The 25,773-nt window shown below is 38.0% G+C and overlaps 1 protein-coding gene across 1 annotated transcript in view; it reads right to left on the reverse strand.

Moving 5' to 3' along the window:
• PCNX2 (pecanex 2) overlaps nt 1-25,773 on the reverse strand; it is a 151,371-nt gene that overhangs the window by 50,724 nt on the left and 74,874 nt on the right. Inside the window, exons 20-23 of the mRNA XM_083856391.1 lie at nt 25,311-25,452; nt 21,713-21,890; nt 9,357-9,465; nt 4,692-4,821 (exon numbers count right to left, since the gene is read on the reverse strand). Of these exons, the coding sequence (XP_083712517.1) occupies nt 4,692-4,821; nt 9,357-9,465; nt 21,713-21,890; nt 25,311-25,452 (559 nt within the window). The remainder of the gene's footprint in view (nt 1-4,691; nt 4,822-9,356; nt 9,466-21,712; nt 21,891-25,310; nt 25,453-25,773) is intronic.

Raw genomic sequence — 25,773 nt, forward strand, 5'->3', positions numbered from 1 at the left:
CCTAAAAAGAACAACTTGAAAGGTCTGAGTGTGCAGACCCCAAACAAGGGCTGTGGACAGTTATGGGTGAATGACATTTTATGTTTAGAGCAGGGGTTTTAACAGCTGTAACAGATGAGCAGGCTCACAGGGAAACCAGAGGCACCAGCATGTGTTAAAAATAAGCATTTGGAAGTGGAAGGCCTGCTATTTTATGGGGGAAAAGGGAGACAGCAGACAGGTACTTTTCACAGCTCCTTTTCCCACACATGTGCATAATGTGGGGTCAATCAGAATTATGTGTACACTGGGAAAACTCTTCCCATTCCACCTGCACGCTGTCTGAGATGGGCAGGTTAAGCGAGCTGGCAGGCAAAAAGAAGAAAAAGCCATCTGTGCTGCATCTGAAGCAGGGCAGGTTTTCCTCACCCTCCCTTCCCAGCTGTATTAACCTACAGGTGGTTATTTTCCAGACCACAATGACTGGAACAATAACACAGTGATACACTTCTTAAAAAGACGGAGAAAAGAAAGGCTTGCTCACATAGTCCCAAACATAGAGAGGCATCCTGTAATGCCAGTCTGAGATAACTGCGAATTTAATCACAGCCTCTTTAGAGACACCTAATTAATTCAGTTACGCCACACTGTAATTCATTCAGGGCGCTTCAAAGCAAATGCAAGCTGTGCCTCACCCAAAAATAGGCACTGAACCAGAAGAATAGAAACAGGAAGGTGCAGGAGAGACAAGCAGCTTGTAAACAGTGAAATCTCCAGATTCCTGGTGGCAGTTTGCTGTTTGTGGGGACAAGCCACAGCTGCAGCAGAGAACATGATCCAACTCTTAGACCTACTGGGGAATAAAAGTAAACTTCCTATTCTGTTCTGTCATTGTCGCATCCAAGATACAAAGGAAGATAAGAGGAAGGGAGGAGAAGGACAGAGTCTGGCTGCAGCGTGGCAATGTATTTGAGAAAAAAAAGCAAAAGCAGAGGAATTGAACAATAGCATTTGGACAAACACTTTATGCTATAAAGCATCTATACATTAAATAAAATTTACTGCTATTTCCTTTTCTCTCTCTGACATCTACAGCCTAATCATTCCAACAGCTGTGAAAATAGGGACTACAAGAGCAGCTTCAAACTGGGAAGCGGGACCCAGGCCAATGGCTGGAAAAAACCAGTGTCATAGCAAACTTTCCATTGTAAAAAAACAAACCCAAAAATAAGAGAGAGAGAGAGAGAGAAAGAAAAATTCTCATAATTGAACTCCCATAAGGTAAGCAGCAGCTCAGGCTTTCATTTTACACCCCTCTCTTTTCCACAACAAAGGCAGCAAAAGCTGTAAAACTGATTGCAAGAGTTCTTCTTCCTCATTCACCTTCCTTAATGCCTTACTTTTTCTTCTTCTTAGTCACTCTTCCTCTCTGAAGGATCCCTGACCCCAGTGATGTATTGGTGTAGCAGACTCTGCCTGCAGTGAGTACCAAAGGGCACAGTAAAAGTAAACAGCATCTGCTGATTGCAGGGAAGAACACCCATGCTCTCTGCATGCACCGCAAGAGCCCAAACAGGCACAGCGTGAGACCTGAATTTTGAACAGCCTGTTAGGAATTTCACAGTTTGCTTACTATCAAAATGAATCCCTTTTTCTTTTTCTATCCACTTGAGTCTTTCAGCTCCTTGAAAAAAACAAACAAGCCACCATTTTAATTCCCTGAGATTTTCAGCTCCAATTTGCATCATCTAGAACGGAAGAAGCTGAGTCAGAGAAACTTGAGCACTCAAACCCCTCTTTAGCCAGCAGAAAAAGTGGGACTAAAAGAAACCTGGAAACACAAGATACACATGTGTGCACTCAGAAAACACCAGGTAGGGACAACCAAACCAACACTTTAAAGAACAGATGATCAGTTGCTCAGCACTCAGACTACAGGCCTAGTAGCCCTGTTCTATTAACATGATACTCTGTACTTGCTAAAGATCGAAGTTTCAACTTTGGATTCACTCTACCAAAAATGAACAGGATTTTCTTTTCCCCATCTAAGTTCAGGCTGTTGGCCCAAACGAGATGCAAAAATAATTCTTCCTTAAGTGAAACAACAATGAAGTTTGCTTGACAACAGAAAAGTGTGCAAATAGTGATTACAATCAGTACAGAAAAGACAATCTAAGAAAGCAATCTAATTTATGACCTGAAAGAAAAACTATTTTGATACTTAGACTGCTTGTCAAAGTTGTTTTCAGTTATTCCAATTAAGAGATTTAATTATATTTAAAAAAATAACCCTGGAATTGACAATATCTAACTTCACATAAGTGTAAATGAATTATTTGTAGCTAATATGTGATAATTTAATATAGTCATCAATACAGCAAGGAAGTGTTTGAAAACAAGTATGCATGTGAAGCAGGCAGGAAAAAAAAGCTATATAAAGTACATTGAAGGTAGCTGTCCCTTGGGCAAAATTACTGTCAACAAGCTGTGAGTATGGAAACAGGAAAAAAAAATAATCTTCAAGAGCTCTGCTTAGTATGAACTCATCTCAGACAATGCTGCAGTGAATCTGTGACTTTCCATGAATACCCTGAGCTGAACTTGGGGAAACTGCCAATGCACACCAAAAAAGAAATCTGTACAATAACTTTCCCATTTGTTTGTTCTGTTTTGTCTTATATAACCTTGAAACTCAGTGCACATCTGGCTGTAAGGAACTGCAGCCTAAAGACTGATGTGTAGGAGCCAGAACAACTTTCCATTCCAGCTCAAGTTCCTGATCCTATCAAACGCCACAGCTCAAAAAGAAAGCAATTATGCTATCCCTTTGAATTTTTACATGTTGAAAGGCCAAAATTCAAAGCAGTAAGGCAAGGCCCATTTAGTTCATTTAATTATTTGAAGTATTTTGTAGAAAATTTCCTTATTCTTAATACAAAATTACTCCCCTTTGTTGCCTTTTTTTGTCTTTTCACAGTGTCCTTTTAATAAACCAGGAGTTTTTCAGTCCAACTCTCACTCATTCTGGTTAGTTCCTCATGAGAAATGGAAGTAAGGCAAAGGAGAATCAGAAGTACTAGAGACAATATGAATACAAATTTAGGAGGAGTCATTCCATGTACATATTCTGAGATTCCACAGGTTCAGGCAAAGACTTATTTCAGTTTAATGACAACCTGAACCTTCTAATAGGCTGTTTTCTACTTCTGAAAGGTTCTCGAGAGGCAAGGTTGTGGTTTTTGTTTTAAGTGATGTCACAGAAGATACCATAAAATTTCTAACAAGCAACAGAGCACAATTTTTTACAAAGAGTAACGTAAGCCTTTTGGCTGAAGACAAAGTTGTAGTTGCTGCTTATTTTGAAAGGACAAGTGTTAGTGGATTAAAGTTCTAAAAGGGTTTGGTTTTCAGCACTTGAGGTTTTACAGTTTATGGATAAAATAATTACCTTGCTTTGCAAAACTATTAGCATCAAGTTCTTGACTTCCCTTAGTGGGAATCACTCATGGTCACTACTGATGAAAACAAGTCACACACACCCCCTTGTTAAAGTATTAAGTATTAACCATTTTTGATACTTCCTGTGACTATCTCCTGCTCATTTTGTATCAAAAGATTAGACAAACCAAAGGCAAATATAAATGACTCCCTCTTTTCCCCCTGACAATAACCTAAAGACTTGACACTAACCTAACTATATGGCAGTGACGTGCCTTCAACAGAGGTTGGTTCTCTAACTGGTACCTAGAAAGGGAACTGTGTGCCTTCAAAATACTCTGGTTGAAGTAAAATGTAGCAGATGTTAAAATCCTTACTTCCTACTTAATATTGTTCAAAGTTCCTGTCCAAAAATGTATAACTGTCTGTGGGATTAGCAGTAGCTTCCTGCCTTTCCATAACTGCCCTCCACTTCACTCCCTTGAAAGAACCAAACTGTTGACCTAGTAGAAAAGATGTGAGAGAGAATTTTGTTAAGATCTAGTGCCAATGTACAAAACTCAGCTCCCCTTGAAAGTTTTCCACAAATCTCATCACATTCAGAAACTAATACAAAGCCTCTTCATACAACTTGGCTTTGTCTGACTAATTTTTTATAGACGAGTACATTCCCACTCACTGACACAAGTCAAAATGCAACACAATAAAACTCTTCAAACTAAGATACACCAGCAGCACTAACACATGAGGTGTGGTAAGGGTATGGCCCTTCTCACTGGTGAGGCCAAGCCCTGACTTGGTCAATGTGATTTCCCATTTGTGCCTCATATCACAATTCTGCAGCTTCAGTTACCTGCAGTATCCCACAGGGTAGAATTTATCCTCCTAGTTAGTATAAAATGTATTTATGCAGTCTGACTGCCAATGCCAAAGGCTTCACAGAATTAGTTGCTAGCACTAGATAGCAAGACAAAAAAGGCTTACAACTGGGAGTTCTACTGCTTTTTTTGTTTTCACAGCTTCATTACTGTGTGTCTGTATAACAAACGCAACATGATGCCTCATCTGTAACATACTGATAATTGCTTAAATACACTTTCAGAAATAGCCAATTAACCATGGGAAAGTAAAACACTAGAAACAAGATTCAAAGATTAACCTCTCATGCCCTAATTTAAGGATTACCTTTGGAAACAAAAACACCACCAGAAATGAAACTAATGAGAGCAAAACCTTTACAAATAACAAGGGTAAAAATTTTTGAATAGTCTTACTTGTAGTTTTTCTCCCAGAACTTGACTGGTCGTGCATACGATGCGATGAAGATGACACTACCCAGAAATGGACTCAGTGGTGTAGAAAAGACTGAAGTGGCCAGAGTTTGAAAAAAAAGCATAGCAGAGTCTGAAAATTGCAAGTTAAGGTAACATGGAAAAAGAGGAAGGCAGGCAGTGCCAAATATCACCCATGACCAGCATGTCATCGGGGGCTCTTCAATGCTACAGCAGTTTAATTATTGGGGTGACCCTGTCTAATCTCTCCCCAAGGACAGATGCCAGGCATAGGCAGTGCAGCAAACATCCTTTTCCAGCTACCTAAGTTATCTTCTGTAACATAAAAGTGCCTTTCCAGTCTGACACAGAGTTTAAAACACACACAACGAGGAAAAAACCAATCTCTTGGAATTTATTTGTTCTCCATACAGGAGTCCTTCTTTCACTGTGTCCAGTGTTCCATTCTGTGGGTTTATGCTTGTTCTGGAATGACCTGGCATGTAGAGAAACTGTGCTTCTATTCTCCAACCTGCTGGTTCAAAATTGTGCCTTCACATTGATTCTTACTGAGAATTTACTATTCCATGCTGACAGACATCTAAAAAATGTTCAGCGTTTCAAACTTTTTGAAATATATAAGAAATGAGAAAGTGAGGACAGGGTATTTATAAGTAATACACATAAACATCATAACAAATGCCTGAACCCATAGTTTACTTTAAATGTAGTCATATTTCAGGCTGCTGGAAAGCAAGTTAGGAGATGGATAAGCATACTGAAAAAGATGCAAATTAAAAGGAACATCATTAAATAGATGCAAGCAAATAAAAGGTTATGCCTAAATTCTTCACTAATCCATACCACATTCATGAAATTTAAGGAAAAACACTTTTAAACTGGCTTAAGAGACTAGTTGTCATCCCTTACATCCCTCTTGGGAGGGAGGTGCAAAATAAAGAAGCAATGAACTAAAGGAACCACTATCAGTGGACAGTGATAGAGGGCATCTCAAACTATATTTCAGTTAAAATCACCCAATAACCACAGTGTTTTAGCATACCCTCTTACAGCAATATACTGTACATGTGTCCCACAATCCCTGAGACTTCACAAAAAGCCCATTTTAACAAAAGTATCAACATCATTCTTGGTACAGTATTTCCATAAAACTGCTAGCTAGCCATGCTTTCAAAGCCATTTGCAAAATGTAGAAACAAATATTTTCTAAAAGATACCTTTTGTATCTCTCAACCTTACTAAAAGACAGTGGTCTGGAACAGTGTCTTAGTACATTAGAGAGATTGAAAAATGAGTTGCCCTTAGAGTCTAGAGTTTTAAAAAGTGACAGAGAGCACAGAGCAAAAGCAAGTGCATCAAAAAAGTTAAACTGTCACATTATAGTGCAGTCATAACCAAGCACTGGCAGTGAAAGACGAACAAGTATTTACAAGTGTCAGATAAGGGAAGAAGGCATGGAAGCTGAAGAGAGGAAAAGAGAACAAAGAGGACAGACAAGGACAGCAAACCAAGTTTTTTTTAAGTCAGTACTAATATAATGACTGATTTAAAAATTGCCACCATCATCAGCTAAGACATTTTGCACACCACTGTGAACTGTTTGTGTCTTAGACATAATCAGTAGCAACGGGGGTTTTCTTCCTCAAAAGACATAATGCTCTACTAAATGGACAGTAGAAGACATTACCTATTTGATTTGTGAAAAGTGATTTTAACTGTTTCATATCTGTAAGTGTGTCATGAGAGCAAGTAACAGCATCTGACTCTTACGTATATCTAACATGTGCAGTGGGCAATTATCAGTCACAGGAGTATTTTTATTTAAGGATATCCAATTTGTTTGTATTAGGTCATTATTTATTTACTTTAAATACTAACGTTTTAATTAATTATGTGTCAAAAACTTACAGGCATACTTTCTTACAAGCCAAGCCAGGTTTCCTGTGTAGCATCTTTGTTAGGCTACATTGTCTAGAAATAGAACTTATTTCTTTGTGAATAATGGATTTTCTTTCTAACATGGCCAAAATCAAATTTTGAGAACAAAAGCCTCAAAGCTAAAAACTCTTCAACATTAAATGAAACATTGCCTTTGAGGATTAATTCTTGCAATTTAAAAATCTGTTCAAATTCAAACCAGCTTCAAAACAAGTAAGTGAAAGACTGACATTTTGAAAATCTTCCCTTCTCTTAACACAAAACTACACAGTAAGGGCAGTTCAAATCCTCTGCTTCTCAAAACCCACATTTTTACTTGCAATTACTACAGGACCCTTCCAGGCACAAAATCACTTAGAGGATGGGAAAAGTGACTGTCACAGTGCCACAGGGCTCTGCACAGCGTCACAGGGCACTGTTTTCTGATGTTAGAGCCATAACCCTGAAGCATCCAAAGCAGAAACTCTCCTAAACAGGATAATCTCAACTACAAACTCTTTTTTTTTTTTTTTCTTCCCTCCAATTTCACTGTTCCTTTTTTAGGTAAAATCTGCCTTTGAACTACAAAGTACACTGACTTTCTCAGTGCCCTGATATTTATAAATGCATAACCTCATCTTACTCACTTAAATGGTAGGAAGTGAAGCTGCAGATCTATCCTCAAGTCTGAAGCCCATTCCTGTTCCTGGTCTTTTAGGATTAAGAGGGACTTTGAAGGGTCACCTAGTCATCTAGCAGCCACAAGCAAGATCAACTAAACCTATATGACTCCTGATAGACATTCACCTAAAATCTTGAAAGTTTCTAATGGTGGAGACTCTACAACCTCCACCAGGGCAAGCTCCACACGTGTTGCCCTTCATGCCCTGCACGCTGTCCCCAAAGGCATTAAAGTGTGCTGAACTACTCATATCACTGAGCTCTGCAGCAGAAGTTCAACCAGGCACTTCAAAACTTAAAAATTTGCATCCTGTTTGCAGAACTGATTGAAGCAATTAAGAGCCACAAATAATTAACTCTGTAAAGAAATGGCAGGTTTAGTACCCTGTAAACTGCAACATGCATTCATCATTACTGTTTGCAGGGTTATGATAACAACAAATAAAATTACTGTGCAAAGAGGCAGAGTTATTGCTGTTGTGGGAATATTAACTTCAGCATTTAACCAGTATCTTAATTGCAGCACTGCCTTAAAAGACAGATTTGCATTTACAAAGCATACTATAAATATAAATAATAAAAAGCTAGGCTAGATCACTTTAGCAATAACTCTGTAAACAAACAAAACTCTGGTTTAGCTACTTTTCATTTTGCAAAATTTAATTGGTAATTTAATCAAGAGCAAAGTTACCATTGCAGAAAATACTTGTGACCAAAGGGAAACTTGTTGAAATATAATACTAGTTCTTCAATGTTTTGCTAAATAAATTCATACACACTTCCCCAACAGAAATGAAAATATTTTTTGTTGTGAAATTCTGGAAGGATTTGCTACAAATAACCTAAAACTCTTAGGACAGATCACTGCTTTTATAATGCTTTCCTGTTATAAGGAGACAATCTAAAACTTTCCCTCTGGGAGTTATTCTGTCTGCATTTCCCTCTTTCTGAGGCTTCCATTTATTCTTCCCATCTAGAAACGTAAGCATTGTTAGTCAGCATTGCTTATGTTTCACAGCAAAGAGCAGAAGGAAGAAATCACTCAAGAGAAAAAAACCTCAACCCTGTGGGATGAAAGGGAGGAAGACTTAAGAGCACATATCTAATAAACAGTACAAAGTAAACTCATCAGTAGGTCTGAACTAAAACCGCTTTGTCAACTCTTCTTCCACAACTTTGGTTAGCAGGGAAAGGAGAAGTTTAAAGTTAGTATCTGGCAATGCCTTAGATGCCAATAAAGTTAAATTTGTTCAGTTAAAATGTTTTTGGTTGGGGTTTTTTATGTATTCAATCAAGTTTCTAATTGAATTTGAATTTAAATTGAATAATTTTTGTTCTAGAAATTCAATATACACTTTTTAACCCTACAGACAGGTCATTTGGAGGTCATTGAACTCTGTGTTTTACTCCCCATATCCACAAACCTGGAGACAGCCTTGGAACAGGCACCGAAAGAGACTGCTTCTGAAGGACTGCTTTGGTACTGATGAATATATATTTTTACACATAAAATAGAATGGAAAGGTTAAAAAGAAGAATGTTTCTCAGCACCCCAATGAAAAAATTAAAATGTAAAAATCTGTCTGCTTCTGAAATGAAAAAAAAATCAGGACAGTTGCAGCAGAAATTGGCTCACTGAAATGAATTTATATCTGACATACCAACTAGAAACAACTGAGAAAGAAACTAATATTTGAGAGCTCAGTCAGCCATAAGCCCAGCAATATGTCTGTCACAACATTTCTTTCTGGATGCATCAAAACTCAGTGCTGAGGACTAGGGAAGTAAGTGATCTGCAGAATGTGGCTGGGTGGGAATAAACACACCAGGTTGAGTCAGAGTTCAGTTTCCAAGTTTCAGTTCCCATGCAGCCAAAAAAAGGGGAAAAAAAAAAAAAAAAAGAAAACTGTGTTTCCTAGAAGATGTTCCAAGATTTTCAACTTTTAAAGTACATTACCTAAGAATTTTAAATCTCATTCATCGCTGTAGATAAATTGCATACATGAAGAGGAACTCAAGAATAAAGAAAAACAAATTTATAAAGGATATGAGGTATTGCAAAGAGCTGAGCGAAAACATGGAACGATGACCCCCAGGCAATCTGCCAGGGAGCAATGTATGTCATGATGAACTGCAACTTCTGCAGTAGGTCCCACAGCTGAAAAAAAAGGAAAAAAAGAAAAACATGGTCACTTTTTAGGCACTGAGATAATTTTAAACTAGTATCTGAAAGAGACACTTTACTGGGCCCTGGAATAAACATGAGATAAGTTATTTTCTATTATTAGCTTTTATAGGTATTAAGGTCTTACTTCTGTAAGGCATTAAAATAGATTCTTCATTTGTAATTCAACCTTGCAATGAGGTACATTTTTAACCACCATATTGAGGTGGCTCCCAGATTACCTTTCAGAAGTATGTCTGCTCTAATTAGAAAGTGGGAAAACAGGTTCTGATATTCACTGACTATAGATGACCACAAGTCAGACGGTTACAAGAGAAGAGACTCCAGGAGAAATTGGATACAGTGAACAGAGAAAGTCCAATGTGTGACCTGTGGCTATGCACATGGAAATAAGACTTACTTCTCAAGAAAACAACATTCTCATTTGTTGACTCAATGGGAGAAGCTATCACAATGTAAGCATATGCACAGCATTAATCATGAATTGTAGCTACATTTTCAAGACCATTGTATCATAAAAACGTTGCATATATACGAGCTTTTATTGTTGTGCAGTACAAACTGAAAAACACAACAAATTTACTTTTGCTTCCTGTAAAATATGCTTGGCTCTCCAACTAGCAGTTTCTGATTCAAGAATGATGTGTACTTATTCCCTGGAATACATTTTTCCCCCTCTGTCATTTCTCTTGGCATCAGGCCAAAACAGATCTTATGTCTCATCTATTACAGAGTGGGTTCCTGACAAACTGTCAAGAAAGATTTGGCCATCAATAGACATTAGTGCTCAACACACACAGAAGTTGACAGTGAAACAGGAGTATATGCAATATTTCATGCTCATATAGCAAATATATGTTGAATTTCTTAGAGTATTTTTTTTTTTTGAGTTAGTGAAAAACAAGACTTTGCCAACATCCTGAAAGACATGGAGACTGTATCCACATTTGCACATTAAAATGCTTCCAGGGAATGTTCTCAAGCACTGATATTGTGCATATTTTTAAACTGTTACAAAGGCATCAGGGAAGGTTCTGGTCTGGCCCAGATAACACTCTTCCGAACAATCTCCAGGAATCCTTCTGAATGAAAATCCTCTGTGGTTCATTTCCAGGTGGTAATTCCATACCTCCACCTTGCATACAGACTGGGAGAGTTCATTAGCATGGACACAAGCCTCCCCATGATAGCTGGCCTCGGGAACAGAGCACAGGTCATGAATGAGCATGCTGACAGTCGGAGAGGACACACCTCCTCTGACCAGCTCCTTTCACCCCTCCTTAAGTCACCACCCTCAAAACCCCACTTGGCCATTTGTATCCACAGTGGCAATGCACTTACAGGATGTTTCACTGAGCTTCTCCATGGACTGCAGTAAATAATTGCATATTAAATATGAGGGACGTAAGAATCAATTGTAGCACTGAGCTGTTCTGGTCTTTGTGCTGTGAAACTATCAGACAGCAGCTGCTAACTCGGTATATGCAGTATCACACTAGATGCATTTACAACTAATAAGCCTTCCAGTTGAGATGCAAGGAATGATTCACACACTTTCTTTGCTTTGGCATGACCCAAAAAATTAGGAGCAATATGCAAAGTATAGGTTACACTTAATTTGCACAGATATACTATTTAAAACCACCAAAGCCCTGATAAAAACAAGCTGTTACAATCCCTTCAATGCTAAGCCTGCTTACCCCTACTTGGTTTGAGAAACCCATATCTTGCTAACTTTGTTTTCTGTGAAAAATAATACATGTGACTTGCAGACTGCAGACTTGCAGTAAAGTAGAGAAGTAAAACTGAACGGAAATGCAAACAGACATTTATTTATTTGAATCTTATTTAGCAGGTTGGGGGTTGCTTTGTTTCGCTTCATTTTTGTTTATCTAAAACATCACAATGAACAGCTGGAAGAAAAATTTTATCTGCAAAAAGTGAAGGGCTGGAAAAAGCTGATGACTTGCATTTGAAACCTCAAAAATTCAAAACTGCAGCACAACCTAGCAAAGTTCTGCCAGTTACAGATTGAAATCAAAGAGCCATAAATCACCCCAGCTGTGCTCAAAGCACAGAATTCATCAAACGATTTTTCAAATCTCAAATAAAATTCAGGTTTTGCTTTTGCTAGGAGACCAAATCCAGGAGGACACCCTTCTGGCTCCTTGTTCCAATACGTAATTTTTAGTTGTTCTTTATTATTTACACCTTGCAAAACTTGGCCCATGGAACCCAAGTTCCCTGTTGCATCTAACAAGTCCTACTGCTTCTGCATTCACCATTACTTGAACTTGCTGTTGTTTCTTTCAACACTTGCCTCTCAGCTAACACTTCCACAAGACAGGCAAAGGAGCTCATTTCCATTCACAAGAACATGAAGCAAGAATGCTTTAGTGAACCTCTCTGGGTTTTTGAAAGCCTTACAACACCGAACTTAAAAGCCTGGAAATGTGTGATTTTCAAGCTACTGCTTTCATTAAGAGTTGTCAAGTGCCTCTATTACCTCTTAAATCCCTGCTTCCAGGGCATGTTCTGCAAAACGCCTTCAGGGTAATATGCCATTAGCATTTTACATCTCTAACTATAATTGCTAAAGGTGATGTCATCTACCAACTACGACACTGAGATTTAGGAAAGGAGGACTTGGCTTTACATTTTCTCTTCTTCATTTTGCTAGAACGATCTGAGAAACGGTTTCTCCTTATCAGTTTCATCCAATTTGCAATATGCTTCCTCCTACATCTGATAGGGGAACTCAGGGAGCTTTTCTCACAGAAAGAAACTGAAGCTGCTAAAAACTGCCTTTATAAATAGGGGAGGCTGAGCTATTCTCTCATTTCAACTACAACTAGCTGCATTTCAACCTTCAGTAATCTGAAGACATGAGCTAAAGACGAAAATTTTAATATTTTTTAAATTGTCAGAAACAATACAGAACCAATTAAAGAGAGAGAGAAAAGGCAAAACCCATCTAGAACTGAATCTTGAAGAAAGTAAAAGGCAACAGAAAAGACTTCTACAGGTGTATCCACAGCAACACACAGGCTGGAAAAAAAATCACATGGACCTGCTGATGAATGGAACGGGGGACGTGGTGATAAAGGGCACAGGGAAGGTCAAAGTAGTCAATGCCTTCCTTGCCTTGGTCTTTACTGGGGACCCTTCAAGTGAGAGGCCTCTGAGACCTGTGAGGAAGCATGGAAAATTGAGACACCCTACATAGCAAAGTATTAAATAAAGGCACATTAAACCAAACTAGAAAAAAACCACTTCCATGAGACCTGATGGGACACCTCAGCCCTTTTGTGTTTCTGTGAAACACACAAATTATCCTCAGCAGAGTTTTGTTCGAATGAGGGAGGGTGAGGCATAACAGTGCTAGATACAAAGAGGAAACCTTCCCATCTAAAGTCAAGGTGAAAAAAATAGTCTCTGGTGATTTTTAACCCTCTTTTTATAACCATTTCCTTAAACATACATAAAAGATTAATTTTTATTTAAGACTTCTGCATTTCCTTTTAGAACAATTTATAAAAGAATATTTGTACTAAGCCTTATTAGATCTGCAAAGCTTTCTACATTTCAATAAGAAGAAACTATTACATGTTACTATATTATTTATAATATATAATTATATATTATTTAGGGGGCATAAAAGTTCTAATATTCCTAGATATCTTTATGTATGTGACAGTATAACACAGGAAACAGTTTTTAAAATCTTTGATAAAGACTTGAAATTATCAGCATGCTCAGTGAATTTAAACCAGCACATTTCCACTACCGTCAAGTAGAAGTGAAGAACATGCATCCATCTTTCATATTTATTTATGTGGGAACACAGTTTATCTTAATCATCCTTAAATCTTCTATGAGTTCTGAAGACCCTACAGACTTCTGGTGCACCAGAGAGTAATAAACAAAGCAAAGGCAAAGACTTATCTTCCCAGGATTTTCTTTGAATCTGGTTATTCTTACTTAACTAAATTTAAGTACCAGTACAAACAAAGTTAATGGATAATGCAGTTAATGTACATGAATAATGAAAGATTTGTGGAGTCTGATAGGTTTTAATAAACTAGGCAGAGGTTAACACCTGAATTTAAATGACTCAGTGTGAAATAGAGACTATGCAATGCTCTCAGCTTTTGGCGGCCCTTCTATGTGTTTGGCATCTGTTGGAATTTTGTGTGGGCAGACTTCTTGGCAACTCTGGGACTAAATAATGCATAAACATTAACATTTTCTTGCTAAGTTTGAATTTTTCTGTGTTTTATAAAAACTGTCTATATTTACACATAGGTTTTAAACAAAAATAATGGTCATATATATATATATATAGCAATATGCTTTACATGCAACACAAATTGAGATTAAAAAAACTTAAGTGCAGAAAGAAATTACTTCCCAGTTTGAACAGGTATTTCTTTATACTTCTCTTTAGATCCTGAGAACTTCAGATGATTTGAACAGAGACTCCGAGAGGAGTATTTACTTTTTCATGTTAAGCTAATTCTGATCAAGTGGAAACTCCAGCTTTTGGAATTAAATTCTAATACCTACTGGTATATTTTTTATTTTCTTTTTGGTATGTCAATAAAAATTAATATACATCAAGAGGGAAAAGCTGTAAGTATGTATGTGTTTAAGGATATCAAATTAAATTTGGTGGAAGAATTTTACTCTTGTTCCTGGCTATCCTTTGCAAATCATTGACTTTTGGGGTTTTATTTAATACCATTTAAAACAAACTGCACCTACAAAATCCTGCAAAACAAGATTTACTGGAAATACTGAAGTTTTTAATGCTTATGTGTTAAGTAATTGTGACATTCTACTGGCATATTTGGACAGCTGTGTTTGAACCTACAACAAATACTTTCCAGGATGTCTTTATCTGCAAATGCTCACAGACACCTGAAGCCTTTATATTGTGGGCTTCAAAATCATTGTCTAATGTACTACATACAAGAGGATCAAAATATAATCAGTCCAAATCTCTGATATCAAACCTTGGAGGAAAGAATATATTCCTCAAACACAACATTCAACACTTAACATTGACAATGTACAAAACAAGCATGTTTTAAGCAGTTTGAGTAGCAAGCCTTGAAAGCCTTACAATTGAAGTTAAATGTTAACCAGATGTAAGTATGGTAAGGATTATGACAAGGAGATGATGATAAATCCTAACAGAGGCCTGGATTTGCTCATGGCAGATGCTGCTTCTTCCTACATTGTCAGCTGATAGCAAGAGTCCTGGGAAGGAACCTGTGGCATTGTAAAAAAAACAGGTTCACATATATCCCAAGGTGGGCAAAAACGACAAGATCAGAGCTCATCAGTTTAATATGAAGAGGGCCAGACAAGCAAAATAAATCAGCGCAGCTCGGAATGGACTCATCAGCTGCACTGATTCAAGCATTTTCAGGAAAGCCTTCATAGGCATGGATTCTGCTAACACTGTATCTTCCCAGAAATTTCCTTTTTGAAAGGATTGGGCCCATGCAAATCTCATGTAGTTGAGCAAAGCCAAGTGAAAGGTCTTGCACTTGGGTTGGGGCAATCCCAGGCACAAACACAGGCTGCTCAGAGAATGGATTGAGAGCAGCCCGGTGGAGAAGGACTTGGGGCTGCAAGTGGATGAGAGGCTGGACATGACCCAGCCATGTGCACTCACAGAAACCAAACGTGTCCTGGGCTGCATCCAAAGCAGTGTGGGCAGCAGGACCAGGGAGGGGATTCTGTCCCTCTGCTCTGCTCTGGTGAGACCTCACCTGGAATATCTGCATCCAGCTCTGGGGCCCCAGCACAAGAAAGACAGGAACCTGCCAGAGTGGGTCCAGAGGATGGCAAAGAAGATGGTCAGAGGAATGGAGTGCCTCTCCTATGAAGAAAAGGCTGAGAGAATTGGAGTTGTTCAGTCTGGTGAAGTGAAGGCTCCAGAGAGACTTTAAAACAGCCTTCCAGTACTGAAAGGAGACCTACAAGAGAGCTGGAAAGAGGGGCTTTTATAGGGGCCTGAAGTGAAAGGAAAAGGGGGAATGGTTTTTAACTTAAAGAGATAAAGAATTAGGAAGAAATTTTTCACTAGGAGGGTTGTGAGGTACTGGAACAGGTTGCCCAGAGAAGCTGTGGATGCTTCCATCCATGGAAGTGTTCAAGGCCAGGTTTGATGGGGCTCTGAGCAACCTGATTTGTTAGAAGGTGTTCCTGCCCATGGCAGGGGAGTTGGAACTCAATGATATTTAAAGTCCCTTCCAACTCAAGTAATTCTATCATTCTGTGGTAAAAGCGGACATAAGAAAAAACATTGTTTGCACTGCAGTACTCCAGGTTTCTCTTTCAGTGCCGGCATCAACACAGACAGAACAGGCCTCTATCAGCACAAATGCACATGAACATAGTGGATATAGTATATAGTGGATACTGAGCCATACAGACCCAGTGAGTGGGTGTACACCTCCCTGAACCCCTAAATGTACTTGGCCCATTCTAGAGAAAACAAGACAAAAAAAAAAAAGAGAGAGAGAGAAAATGTAATTCAGGAATAGTGTAATGAATGAAGTCTGACAAAGAGGTCAGTGACAGTAGGCTGAATGAAAAATCAATTAAACCATTTCTCCAATATTAAGAGGAAACATGAACTGTACAGTACCCAAGAGAGCTAAGGAGTCTATGGAAAATACCACTGGGATTATCCTGTCAAATATCAGATGTAGCCTTGGGTATTTTACTCAGTAGAAAGTGTCTTAAAAAGGGTTTATATACCAGATACCAAAAATTGAGGAAACAGCTGTGAGCCAAGAGGGTATAGATAATTAAGACATTGGATTTCAGTATGCACAAATGGCAGCGAATGGATTAAAATATGAATTAATGACTTGGAGCCAGAAGCCTTGAGGTGAAACATCAGATTCAGAGAAGGATGAAAAATCAGAAGAGGAAAGGAAAAAGAGTGAGGCATTTGACTTATAAGTAGCACCTAAATCAATGAGACATGCCAATTAACCAAGAGTTTTATTGCCACAAAGGCAATAAAAAGATCCAATAGGTTAATTACTTGACTTCAACAAAGCACCAAGAAGGTCAATGCACTTGGCAGCACTTTCTCATAAAATGAAGGAAAACAAGATGACACACATAATTTCTTTCCTGTCCAAGGGACTGTGTTGTGGATGTTGAAAGTTAAGCCTGATCAGCACAGGTCTGCCAGGTTGCTACAAACTGGCTGCGTGAGCTGGATCTACTTTGACAAAGATCATCCTTCATAAATGTGGGTCTTGGATACTATGCCAGAAAGCAGTATGCAGAAAAAGAAAAATTCTCACAAAAATGTGGATTCCTTATTAGCTGGAAAATGTATTATGGGAAAGAGGAAAAAATACCGAACAGGGAAGTTGTATATTTAAGTGAGCTCAGCAGGAATAAGAGTACTTAGGCAAATAAATTCAGTGTTAATGAAGGCAAATTTAACAAGCTCTGCTTCTTTGATTATTTTGCCTTATGCATGAAGACAAATTCAGAACCCTCAGAAGACTTGATGTTAAGAAAATATAAGGTGATTTCATATTTTTGTTTTACTAATTAGTTCATCCACACACAAATTAGGAGGCCATTAAACTACCTGACAGTAACATATAAGACTGTGAAAGAGATAAGAAGTTGTAGTCCTATATATCAGAATATTAATGGCAGTCATCATTCCCATTTAGATATTCCCATTCAGATCCATGTGGTAGATGACTGTGTAAGCTAGGGGTGGCTCACTCTTTAGGGCTTAAAGGAAGCTGCACAGATTTGCCAAAAATCCATACTCCAAAGTACAAGTATAATTTCTCAGTTGTGCTGTAGAGATGAAAGAGCTGCTGGTAAGAGCCAGTTTAGCAGCATGCTCCCAGTAGTGAAGAGACTGGCGAGAACCTCCCACTAGGCTTTTGTAATAGCCAAGAGCACACTACAGCCAGCAGGATCCACAGCCACACTACCCAGTTTTTTTGCTGTCTTTGCTCCTTCAGCTCAACATCAGCTCTGCTTGAGGTTCCAAAAGCAGTTCAGGGACATACTATGACTCCTTTCCACCAGCAAAATTTAGAGAATGCCTGTGGTACTGGATGAAACGGAAAACTACATTTTTAACAGAGCACAGCAAAAGAGCTGAGGACAAGTCTTGCCCTGAGCATCCTTGTTAACATTCAGCCAGTTCCAAACTGATATCCCGGCTGTTTGAATGATTTGTATCCGCTTCCACTTCACACTTAAATACCGGTTCGTTCTTGAGCAGCTGCTCCAGACATCCTTCAAAAGCATCTCACACATCTGCCACGGAAGGCAGTGCTGGGTACATTACTGTTTTACTTTTTGTTTGTTTTTATCACACTGAAGAAAAATGGACTGGATGAGCTATAACATCACTTAACCATCCATATGCTCTTCCTCTCATAGCTTTTGCATGTGTTAGAGCTTTTCCTCAGTTTGATATTATGTCAGTAGACAGCAAAAGGATGGAAGAAAGGCCTCTTTTTAATCAGTTCCACATAAACTATTCAAACCATTTAATATTTCCACTTTCTTTTACTCTATTACAAGAAAGAGTCTCAGAACTTTTCCTAGTGTTAAAAGTCTAGGAAGAAATTTCCTAAGTCCTATTACATACTCCATATTTGCTATGCCTATAAGAATATATTCTCCGTTTTTTGTGGGTTTCCATTTTCACTTAATATGAACATTCTTATTAACCTTTGCACTGACACTATCTCCTAACACATCCAGGGAGAACAACTGGCTCATTTGAAAAGTTTACATGGAGTCACATAGACCAAGACTGTCTTGATTATCTGGTTTGACTTCCTGCAGAATATACATCAGAGCATTACACCCACACATTTTGAATGAGCAACCACATACTTTTGAAAGGCCATTCAGCTCTGATTTAAAGATTATAGACAACAGGAGTTTTGGACAGAAGAATCCCAGGTTGTAGTCAAGGACACAATCTGGTCTTGCTACATGGAAAGTCTCAGTCTAAGAAAGATGGAGAAATCCTGTTTCACTTGAATTGAAAGCTGAAATCATTCTCAAAAACAAGTAAGAAAATCTTTCCTAACTGTTTATCATGCTGTCTTCCCAAGGCAATTTGAAATACAAAATAGCACACTCTGTATGTGCCTAAATCAACATTTAGTGTTTTCACATTCTGTTATTTGTCAAAATGTAAACAGCTGCTCATTTTTTAAAAATAATTGAATTAACTGTGTCACATTAGTAAGTCGTACGATGTTCAAAAGACAAAAAAAAAAAAAAAATCTCAGGAATAGAACTGAATAGACTCTCTTGTTCCCTGTGTCACCTCAGTGTGGGTGTTTTGGCTAAGAGAGATGAGAATCTGTGAGCAGCAATTCGGACTTCCGTGTCCCAGCTTGCTCAGGGAGCAGTATGCTCATTTGGAGTTTCTGATTTGAATAAATTACATTAAATTAACAGCACAATGGGGAAAACAAGGGAAGCACAATCAGTGAGCTATTTAGAAATACTCTACCAAACATTATTAGCAAAGTTTTATTCCATATAATCTGCATCAAGAGTGACTAGTGCAGTTATGAATGTCTGTTGAATTTAGATTCTTTCTTCCCCAGTGCCTGGTAGAAGAAAAAAATATTACCACTGTGTTTTAAATGCTTTTTGTGGGGTAAGGTTGCTTAAAAATTGCTGTCACTATGACTGTGACACAGCACTTCTAGTGTTCCCTAATTAAGAAAGTGGCAAACTGACATTTTCGATGTGCAAACAAAAATCAGTCATGACTGTGTGATAAACTCTGCATAACTAAAGGTGACAGCAATAGACAATATTTCAGATTTTGTTCGTATTTTAAAAAATAAGTGCAAACATAAAAACTACCGAAATACAGACAGAATCTGTGAAGACCCATAAAGCTTTTAAGAACAAAGGTGGATGCAGCTTGCTTAGGGCCTATAGTATAAAATAAACACACATCATCTTTATCCTCAAGTGATCATATCCTTTACTGAAGTCCCACAATGCTGAGCTAATTAAAGTTCAAACCTTAATTAGGGTAAAGAAAACTTATGCCCTTTATGATTTGAAATTAAAAGGAATTTAATTGCTATCATCTGCAATGCTATTTTTCATATTGGATCTAATGATCATTGTGAAATTGTGCATGTGCTTTTGTAATATAAATAATTCAACCGTTTGACTTAGAATTTTTAAATGGAACAAGGACAATTCCACTTGCTGAACTAATGACCTGCATAATTTCAGATATTGTTAGATATGAAGATGGAAGATCAATGCTAAAACTACATTTTCAAAACATGTCTGTAGTACAGTTTTCAGTCTAGTAGAGCAGTAGTTATTTTAGCAAACATCTCTGCTTAATTTAACAAGCATCCTTCACTATCTCATTCTCATTGCTAACACTAGTCTTTCCACTGTGATCAGTGGCTTCAATCTACCCAAGTAACACTGTAAAAAAAATCCTACTGAAAAGATTTATATCTCTTTCTTACAAAAGCATGCAATAACTCACAGCAGTATTTTGTGATATGCTCATGTGGTCAACATTTACAAAACAATTAACAAGTAGTGGAACTTTCAATTCTGGCATGCTGATTTTTTGATCCTGTAAAGAGGTTTTTAGAGAATGAGTTTTAGGACTGAGGAAACCATCAGTCAGACATTCCACTGATGCACATCAGTGATAAACTTCTTTGGAGGCAGAAACTTCCCCCTTTCTCTAGTGAACATGGTAATGGAACAAATATTGAAAACTGGCATAATGCTAGCAAACTCTGCATCGCTTTTGTTGGTTATCTTTCACTCTAAGCTAAGAAACTTAAAAAATTGCTCTAGTCCTGTTTTATGGTCAGAGTATAGTGGAGGGGGATCTTTCTAAAGCAGAGCTTTGTCTCATCTCTTCTACTCCTCTTCTTCTGCCCTTCCTCCCCAGCCCTTGCCTTCTCACCCCAGCAGAGAGAAAGCAGAACAACAGTTCTGAAAGCGAAGGCCTGAAGCAGGTGAAGCTTCTGCTGAAGTGTGGTCCAAGCGTTCAGCAAAAACTGTGAGCTCAAGTTACCTCATCAAGTTGTGATTCCTCCTTTCTCATCTTCTCATAGAGCAGCACAGAAATAAAGCAGGAAAAGCATTTAATCTCTCCTTCACTCTAAATGATGGGGAACTCCCAATGTAACACCAATTAACTGGGCTTTTCCATAAGAAGCCTGAAATTTCCAGGTGGGCATGGACAGCAGTATGAGCTGATGCCCCTTGTGTAGAAGGGCTAGATACCTCCACAGCACATGCAGCAACCAATATAGAACCATGTCTTTCTTCTCTCAGAAACTACAGGATGCTATCTGGGTCATACTCACACATACAGTAGGAATATTTTAGAAAAAGAAATCAAGCAAAGAAGCCTGAACAAAAAAAATCCAAACAAAACAAGGGACAACAAAACCAAACACCTCACCAGAGTTACATCTGGACAAATACTTTCAAATCTTCAGTACTTCCCCATGTTTTCTCAAGGTATCAGTTAAGCCTAATTCTTTCAGTGAAACAGCTTAGATTCCAAATAAAGACAGGATCTGACCTGACTGATGCAGAAAGGGTTTGGTAGTTTTTAAATAAACTCAACTGGAGCACACTTCAAGAGTTAACAATGTAATAGAGAGGAAGGAGCACTGAGGTTAAGGTTAAGGGCAGCACCACAAGGATAACAGACTGAAAATAGGAAAAGAAAAATGTTAAGGCTGACATTAGGAAAACATTTATTATCATGAGGGTGATTAGATAATGGAATAATTTCCCAAAGGAAGTTGTTGAGTCAACCACTAGAGGCATTCAAAGGAAACCGAGATAAAAACACCAGGCGATTGATCTGGAGGACAGTCCTGCACTAATGACCCAAGAGGATCTTTCAAACTCATTGAGAATTCTCCTCTTGAAAACAACAATCCTGAACTTTATATAGCAACATGTGAACAAAAAGTAGATGAAAAACATTGCACAAAGCCAGAAAAAACACTTAATCAAAGCCTTTTTTTCAATTTAACAGATTTTTTCCTCTATAGTAGCAATAATGTGAGTCTGTGTATGCATTCATTACTTCTAAAAGTCCTACCACGTATTGATCATCCAGGTGACACTGAGAAGATATATTTTCCAAAGAAATTATAGGAGCTCTAAAACTTGCCTTATGAAATACAATGGACATCATGAAGAAATCCAGCAAGAAATTTTCTGAAATGTCTCTGTAGTCAAATCTGAAGAAGATCACAGTAAAACTCAAAGTAACAAATTGATTAATAGGATTACAGAATGAGGAGCGGAGGAGTTTCATCCCAGCAACTGTTATCAGGATAATGTCACAGCTGTAAGAAAAGCAGAGAGAAAAACCTAATCAAGTCATAAGGCATTAAATTAAAAAGCTCTTAAATACAAATATCTTACCAGATGTATTCTAGATTGCTATGCATATCTAAATCTACATATCTTATTTGTTAAAAGAGTATAGAAATAATATCATCGCATTTAATTTACTTATGAGAAATTCAGTATTTTTCCCTTATCATTATTACACATTTATAAGTTGCAAAAAAGAACAAACTCTGTACTAAAAAGAGTGGTAATGACTACTAAAACCTAAGAATCTAGATAGACATTTTTATATCTTTCTTAAAATAAAACTTCAGTCCAGGAAATACCTTGGCAGTTTCATTAATACATTACTGTAATTCGGAAAAAAAAAAAAATCCTTAAGCTCTTTTTTTTTTAATTACAAGAAATTTCATTCAATGATAGAATTTATAATTTTACTTGTAATTTCATTATGGACTGCCAAAATTCTGGATAAAAACACAGATGTGAAGTGTTTGAAATTCTTACCACTGTTCTTGACCAGAAAGATGACTATTCTATATAGTAATTCATCAGATGAAAAGAAGCTGTGTTGCACCTATGTCTTCCAAAATGTGGGGACTTCAATGTATAATGAGTGAGAAATAGACCAGGTATTTGCAAAACGCATGGAAGCTTCCCCTTCATCCTGCTGCTAACCAGTAGAATAGCTGCTGCCGTGACTGACACTTGGCAGGCTAGAAAGCTCAACAGGTTTCCACCATCCTAGCAAGATTCCTATTTTCCAGGTTGATTTTATGTGGCATTTATTCATTATTGTGTATCTCCTGTAATGCAGATGCAACTTTATTTTGAGTGCTGGTCATTCTAAAGGATCAGCAGAGCATTACTGTTGGAATGAAACGCCAAGCTAACCTAATTTTCCACCTTGTCAAAGCTGTTCTTTTCAATTTGCCCCACACTTCTGAATGGAAAACATAATGACTAAGCTAAATAGATTCTGACGCCACCAGAAGCCATCCCAGTGTATCCTATATTAACCAGTTGTAGATCTCATTCTTCAGAAAGCAGCAAATTCTTGCAACATGGAGAAATTTTCACACAGAAACTTACAAATTATAGAGCAAAAGGAAGACATTTTTGTCACTGAGCTTGTTACTATGATGAAACCCTCACCAAAAAATGACACTTTACAAAATAACGCATTCAGAGGGTAACAGAAAATAATCTGCTCATTATTCCTTCTTTAAAAATACTGCCACAGAAGGTGCTTTTCCTGAGGCCTTAGCTCCTGGGAAAAGATGTAAGGGAGCGTGAGTAGGGGGGATGATTTCCAGTGCCTTTTTGGCAGGTAACAGGGGCAGGCCCTGTCAGCATGGGTCCTTTTAATAGCCAGCACATCAAGGCCTGGAAAGCTCAAGCAAACTCCTGACTATAAAGGAGCTGTTCTGCCTCCTCAAGAAGCAAATTACTGCAGTCCTTTAAATCACAAGGCAAGGTGAAGCTTCTTTAAAAGATAAATTCAATTTGAGGAAAACTCCAACATCAAATCACACAAAATGTACCACCTCAGACACTTCCAGACGCTGAGTGGGAGAGTGTCTTCCCTTCCCTACAGCATCATGGGTGGTCAATAACTAAGGAATGTTCCAGCAACAGAAAACAGGTATTTATGCATTAAAGCACAACAAGTACAACCCTCGGTAGCACTGTATATGGAAGTAGCAAGGAGAATCCAGGATCCCTCATGGGTTTACAGAGTTAAGAAAGAGGTAGGATTCATCTGAAGATGAATGCTTTGTGTGTGGCATTTGGATGGCAGCTGTAGGGAGAATATATTAAAGAGGAGAACCAGAGGAAAAGGGAGTTTCATAGATAATAGACCAGAGTTACAAGGAAAAGGAGAAAGGTTTTACGCAGGTGATCACACAGACACCAGGGGGATGGGGAAGGAAAGGGCTGCTGTGGTATTCCCCCACAGGCCAAACAATCAGAGGCAGACAAATGTAATTACTTTCTTTAATCTCAAGACTTCTGGGGGTCTGACTCATTTCTTCTGAACACTTGAGGGAGGTGATACTTTAAAGTGCAATCTAGCTTGGAGGAATGACTATGTAAAAATAGCACCTTCCTAACCCTACATATTTGCTCCGCGCATGTGTTCAGTCACGTCTGCTGGCTGGTAACAAATGGCTTTCTGACTACTTTTAATTCTCCCAGCCTTGCAGAACTAAATAGAGGGATAAGTGTGGTTTCAGTGTCACCCTGGACAATACACTTGAACTCTTGAAGCACCTAGGCTGTGGCATCTTCCAAGTGCCTGGGCAGAAAAAAGGTCAGTGGGGATGCAGAGGTTATCAATGAGTCAGTGGCAAGAGTCTCTCTGGAAAAGTAGCTGTCTGTGGGAAATATGCAGAAAATTTGACTAATGTCCTAGTCCAAGTTTCAACTCCTAAAAGCAGGGTCTGCCTTTTCCTTATAGTTCTGTAGTTCCTAAAGCTGTGTTGCTCCTCAAGAGAGAGAAATAACTAAATCAACATGCAATTTTTACATCAAAGTTTTTTTTATCTAATATTTGAAATTAGGAATCTGTTATTGTGGATACTGAGGAGCTCTCCCCCACCTCCCAGCAGTTTTTCTTGCTACTGGAACATTCCAAGGCTGTTTCTTTGTTTTATCATCTGCATCACTGTCATTCTGATAAAAAGGCTGCAGAAACTCTGCTCACTGGGGATACTGCAGTCACTAAGCCTGCTGAATATCTGCAGTAGGCAAGTCGCTGACTAAAATACTTACCATAAAAGGCTGTCAGCAAGGATCATACTGTGAGACCATGGATCAGCATCACCAGTTCTGCTTAATATCTAAGACATCAGACTTCATCAAAACTTGTACCCCCATCTTTCTCAAACCACTCTTAATACAAGACTATGCACCTTTCTACACTGTTTAATATTTTATTCAACCTTAAAAGACTTGTGTGGTGAAGCCTCTGATAACTCCTTTGGGAGACTACAGCATAGTGTTAAAAATCCTCAGTTAGGAAATGTTTCCTGATATCCAGCCTAGATTTCTCATTTTCATCTGATTAATTCTAGTTACCCCACTGAGTTTATGCCCATCAAACACCTGCAGCCTGGTATAGTGTGTCTTGCTTTTAATTGACATTTAGACCTTCCATATACATCTATATATAGCTCTTTAATCTTTTAATTTCACTCTCTCTCACTGGAGACATATTTTAGTGTGCTAAGCTAACTACCTTTGCATTTTTCTTGCAGCAAAGCCAATGACTATTGTATTTTGAACTAATATGCATGAAAGCAAACCGCGACAAGATTATAGGCTTATTTAAAAACAAATTCCATTTCTCAGTCTTCAGTCTAAAACCAAATACTCTACTAATCACATGCTTTGAGTTATAATCTACTTACTGTGTACCAAGCTTCTTGTATTTACTAATTGAGAAAGCATCAATGGTGAGTGCATTCAGTATTATGGCTGGATATAAAATGTATTTCTCAAAGCACTGTAGCCACACATAAAGCCTTTCAAACCACATCAAATGAGCAGCATCTGAAATGGAAATTCAGATAACAGATCGTGTCGTCAAATCATCAGCATTTTTTGCACTTGAGTACCATAGAAGATATGAGTTAGCTCACATTAATAAATAAAGTCAACCAACTAATTTATGAAACAATGGAATTCATAATTCTTTGACAATAGAGAAATAATTTTGTTCTCTGAGTTTAGAGAGTATCTGTTTTGCTGCTTATAACTGCACTCCTGAGACACATTCAGAAAAAATAAAAGGTAGTACATGGTAGTTTTTACATTATCCAATTATTTAGTCAGTATATTCAATAGTACTCTCAGTGAATGTAATGACCCCAG

Source organism: Zosterops lateralis, assembly GCF_965231275.1.
Source record: "Zosterops lateralis genome assembly, chromosome: 3".
NCBI classification, from domain to species: Eukaryota; Metazoa; Chordata; class Aves; order Passeriformes; family Zosteropidae; genus Zosterops; species Zosterops lateralis.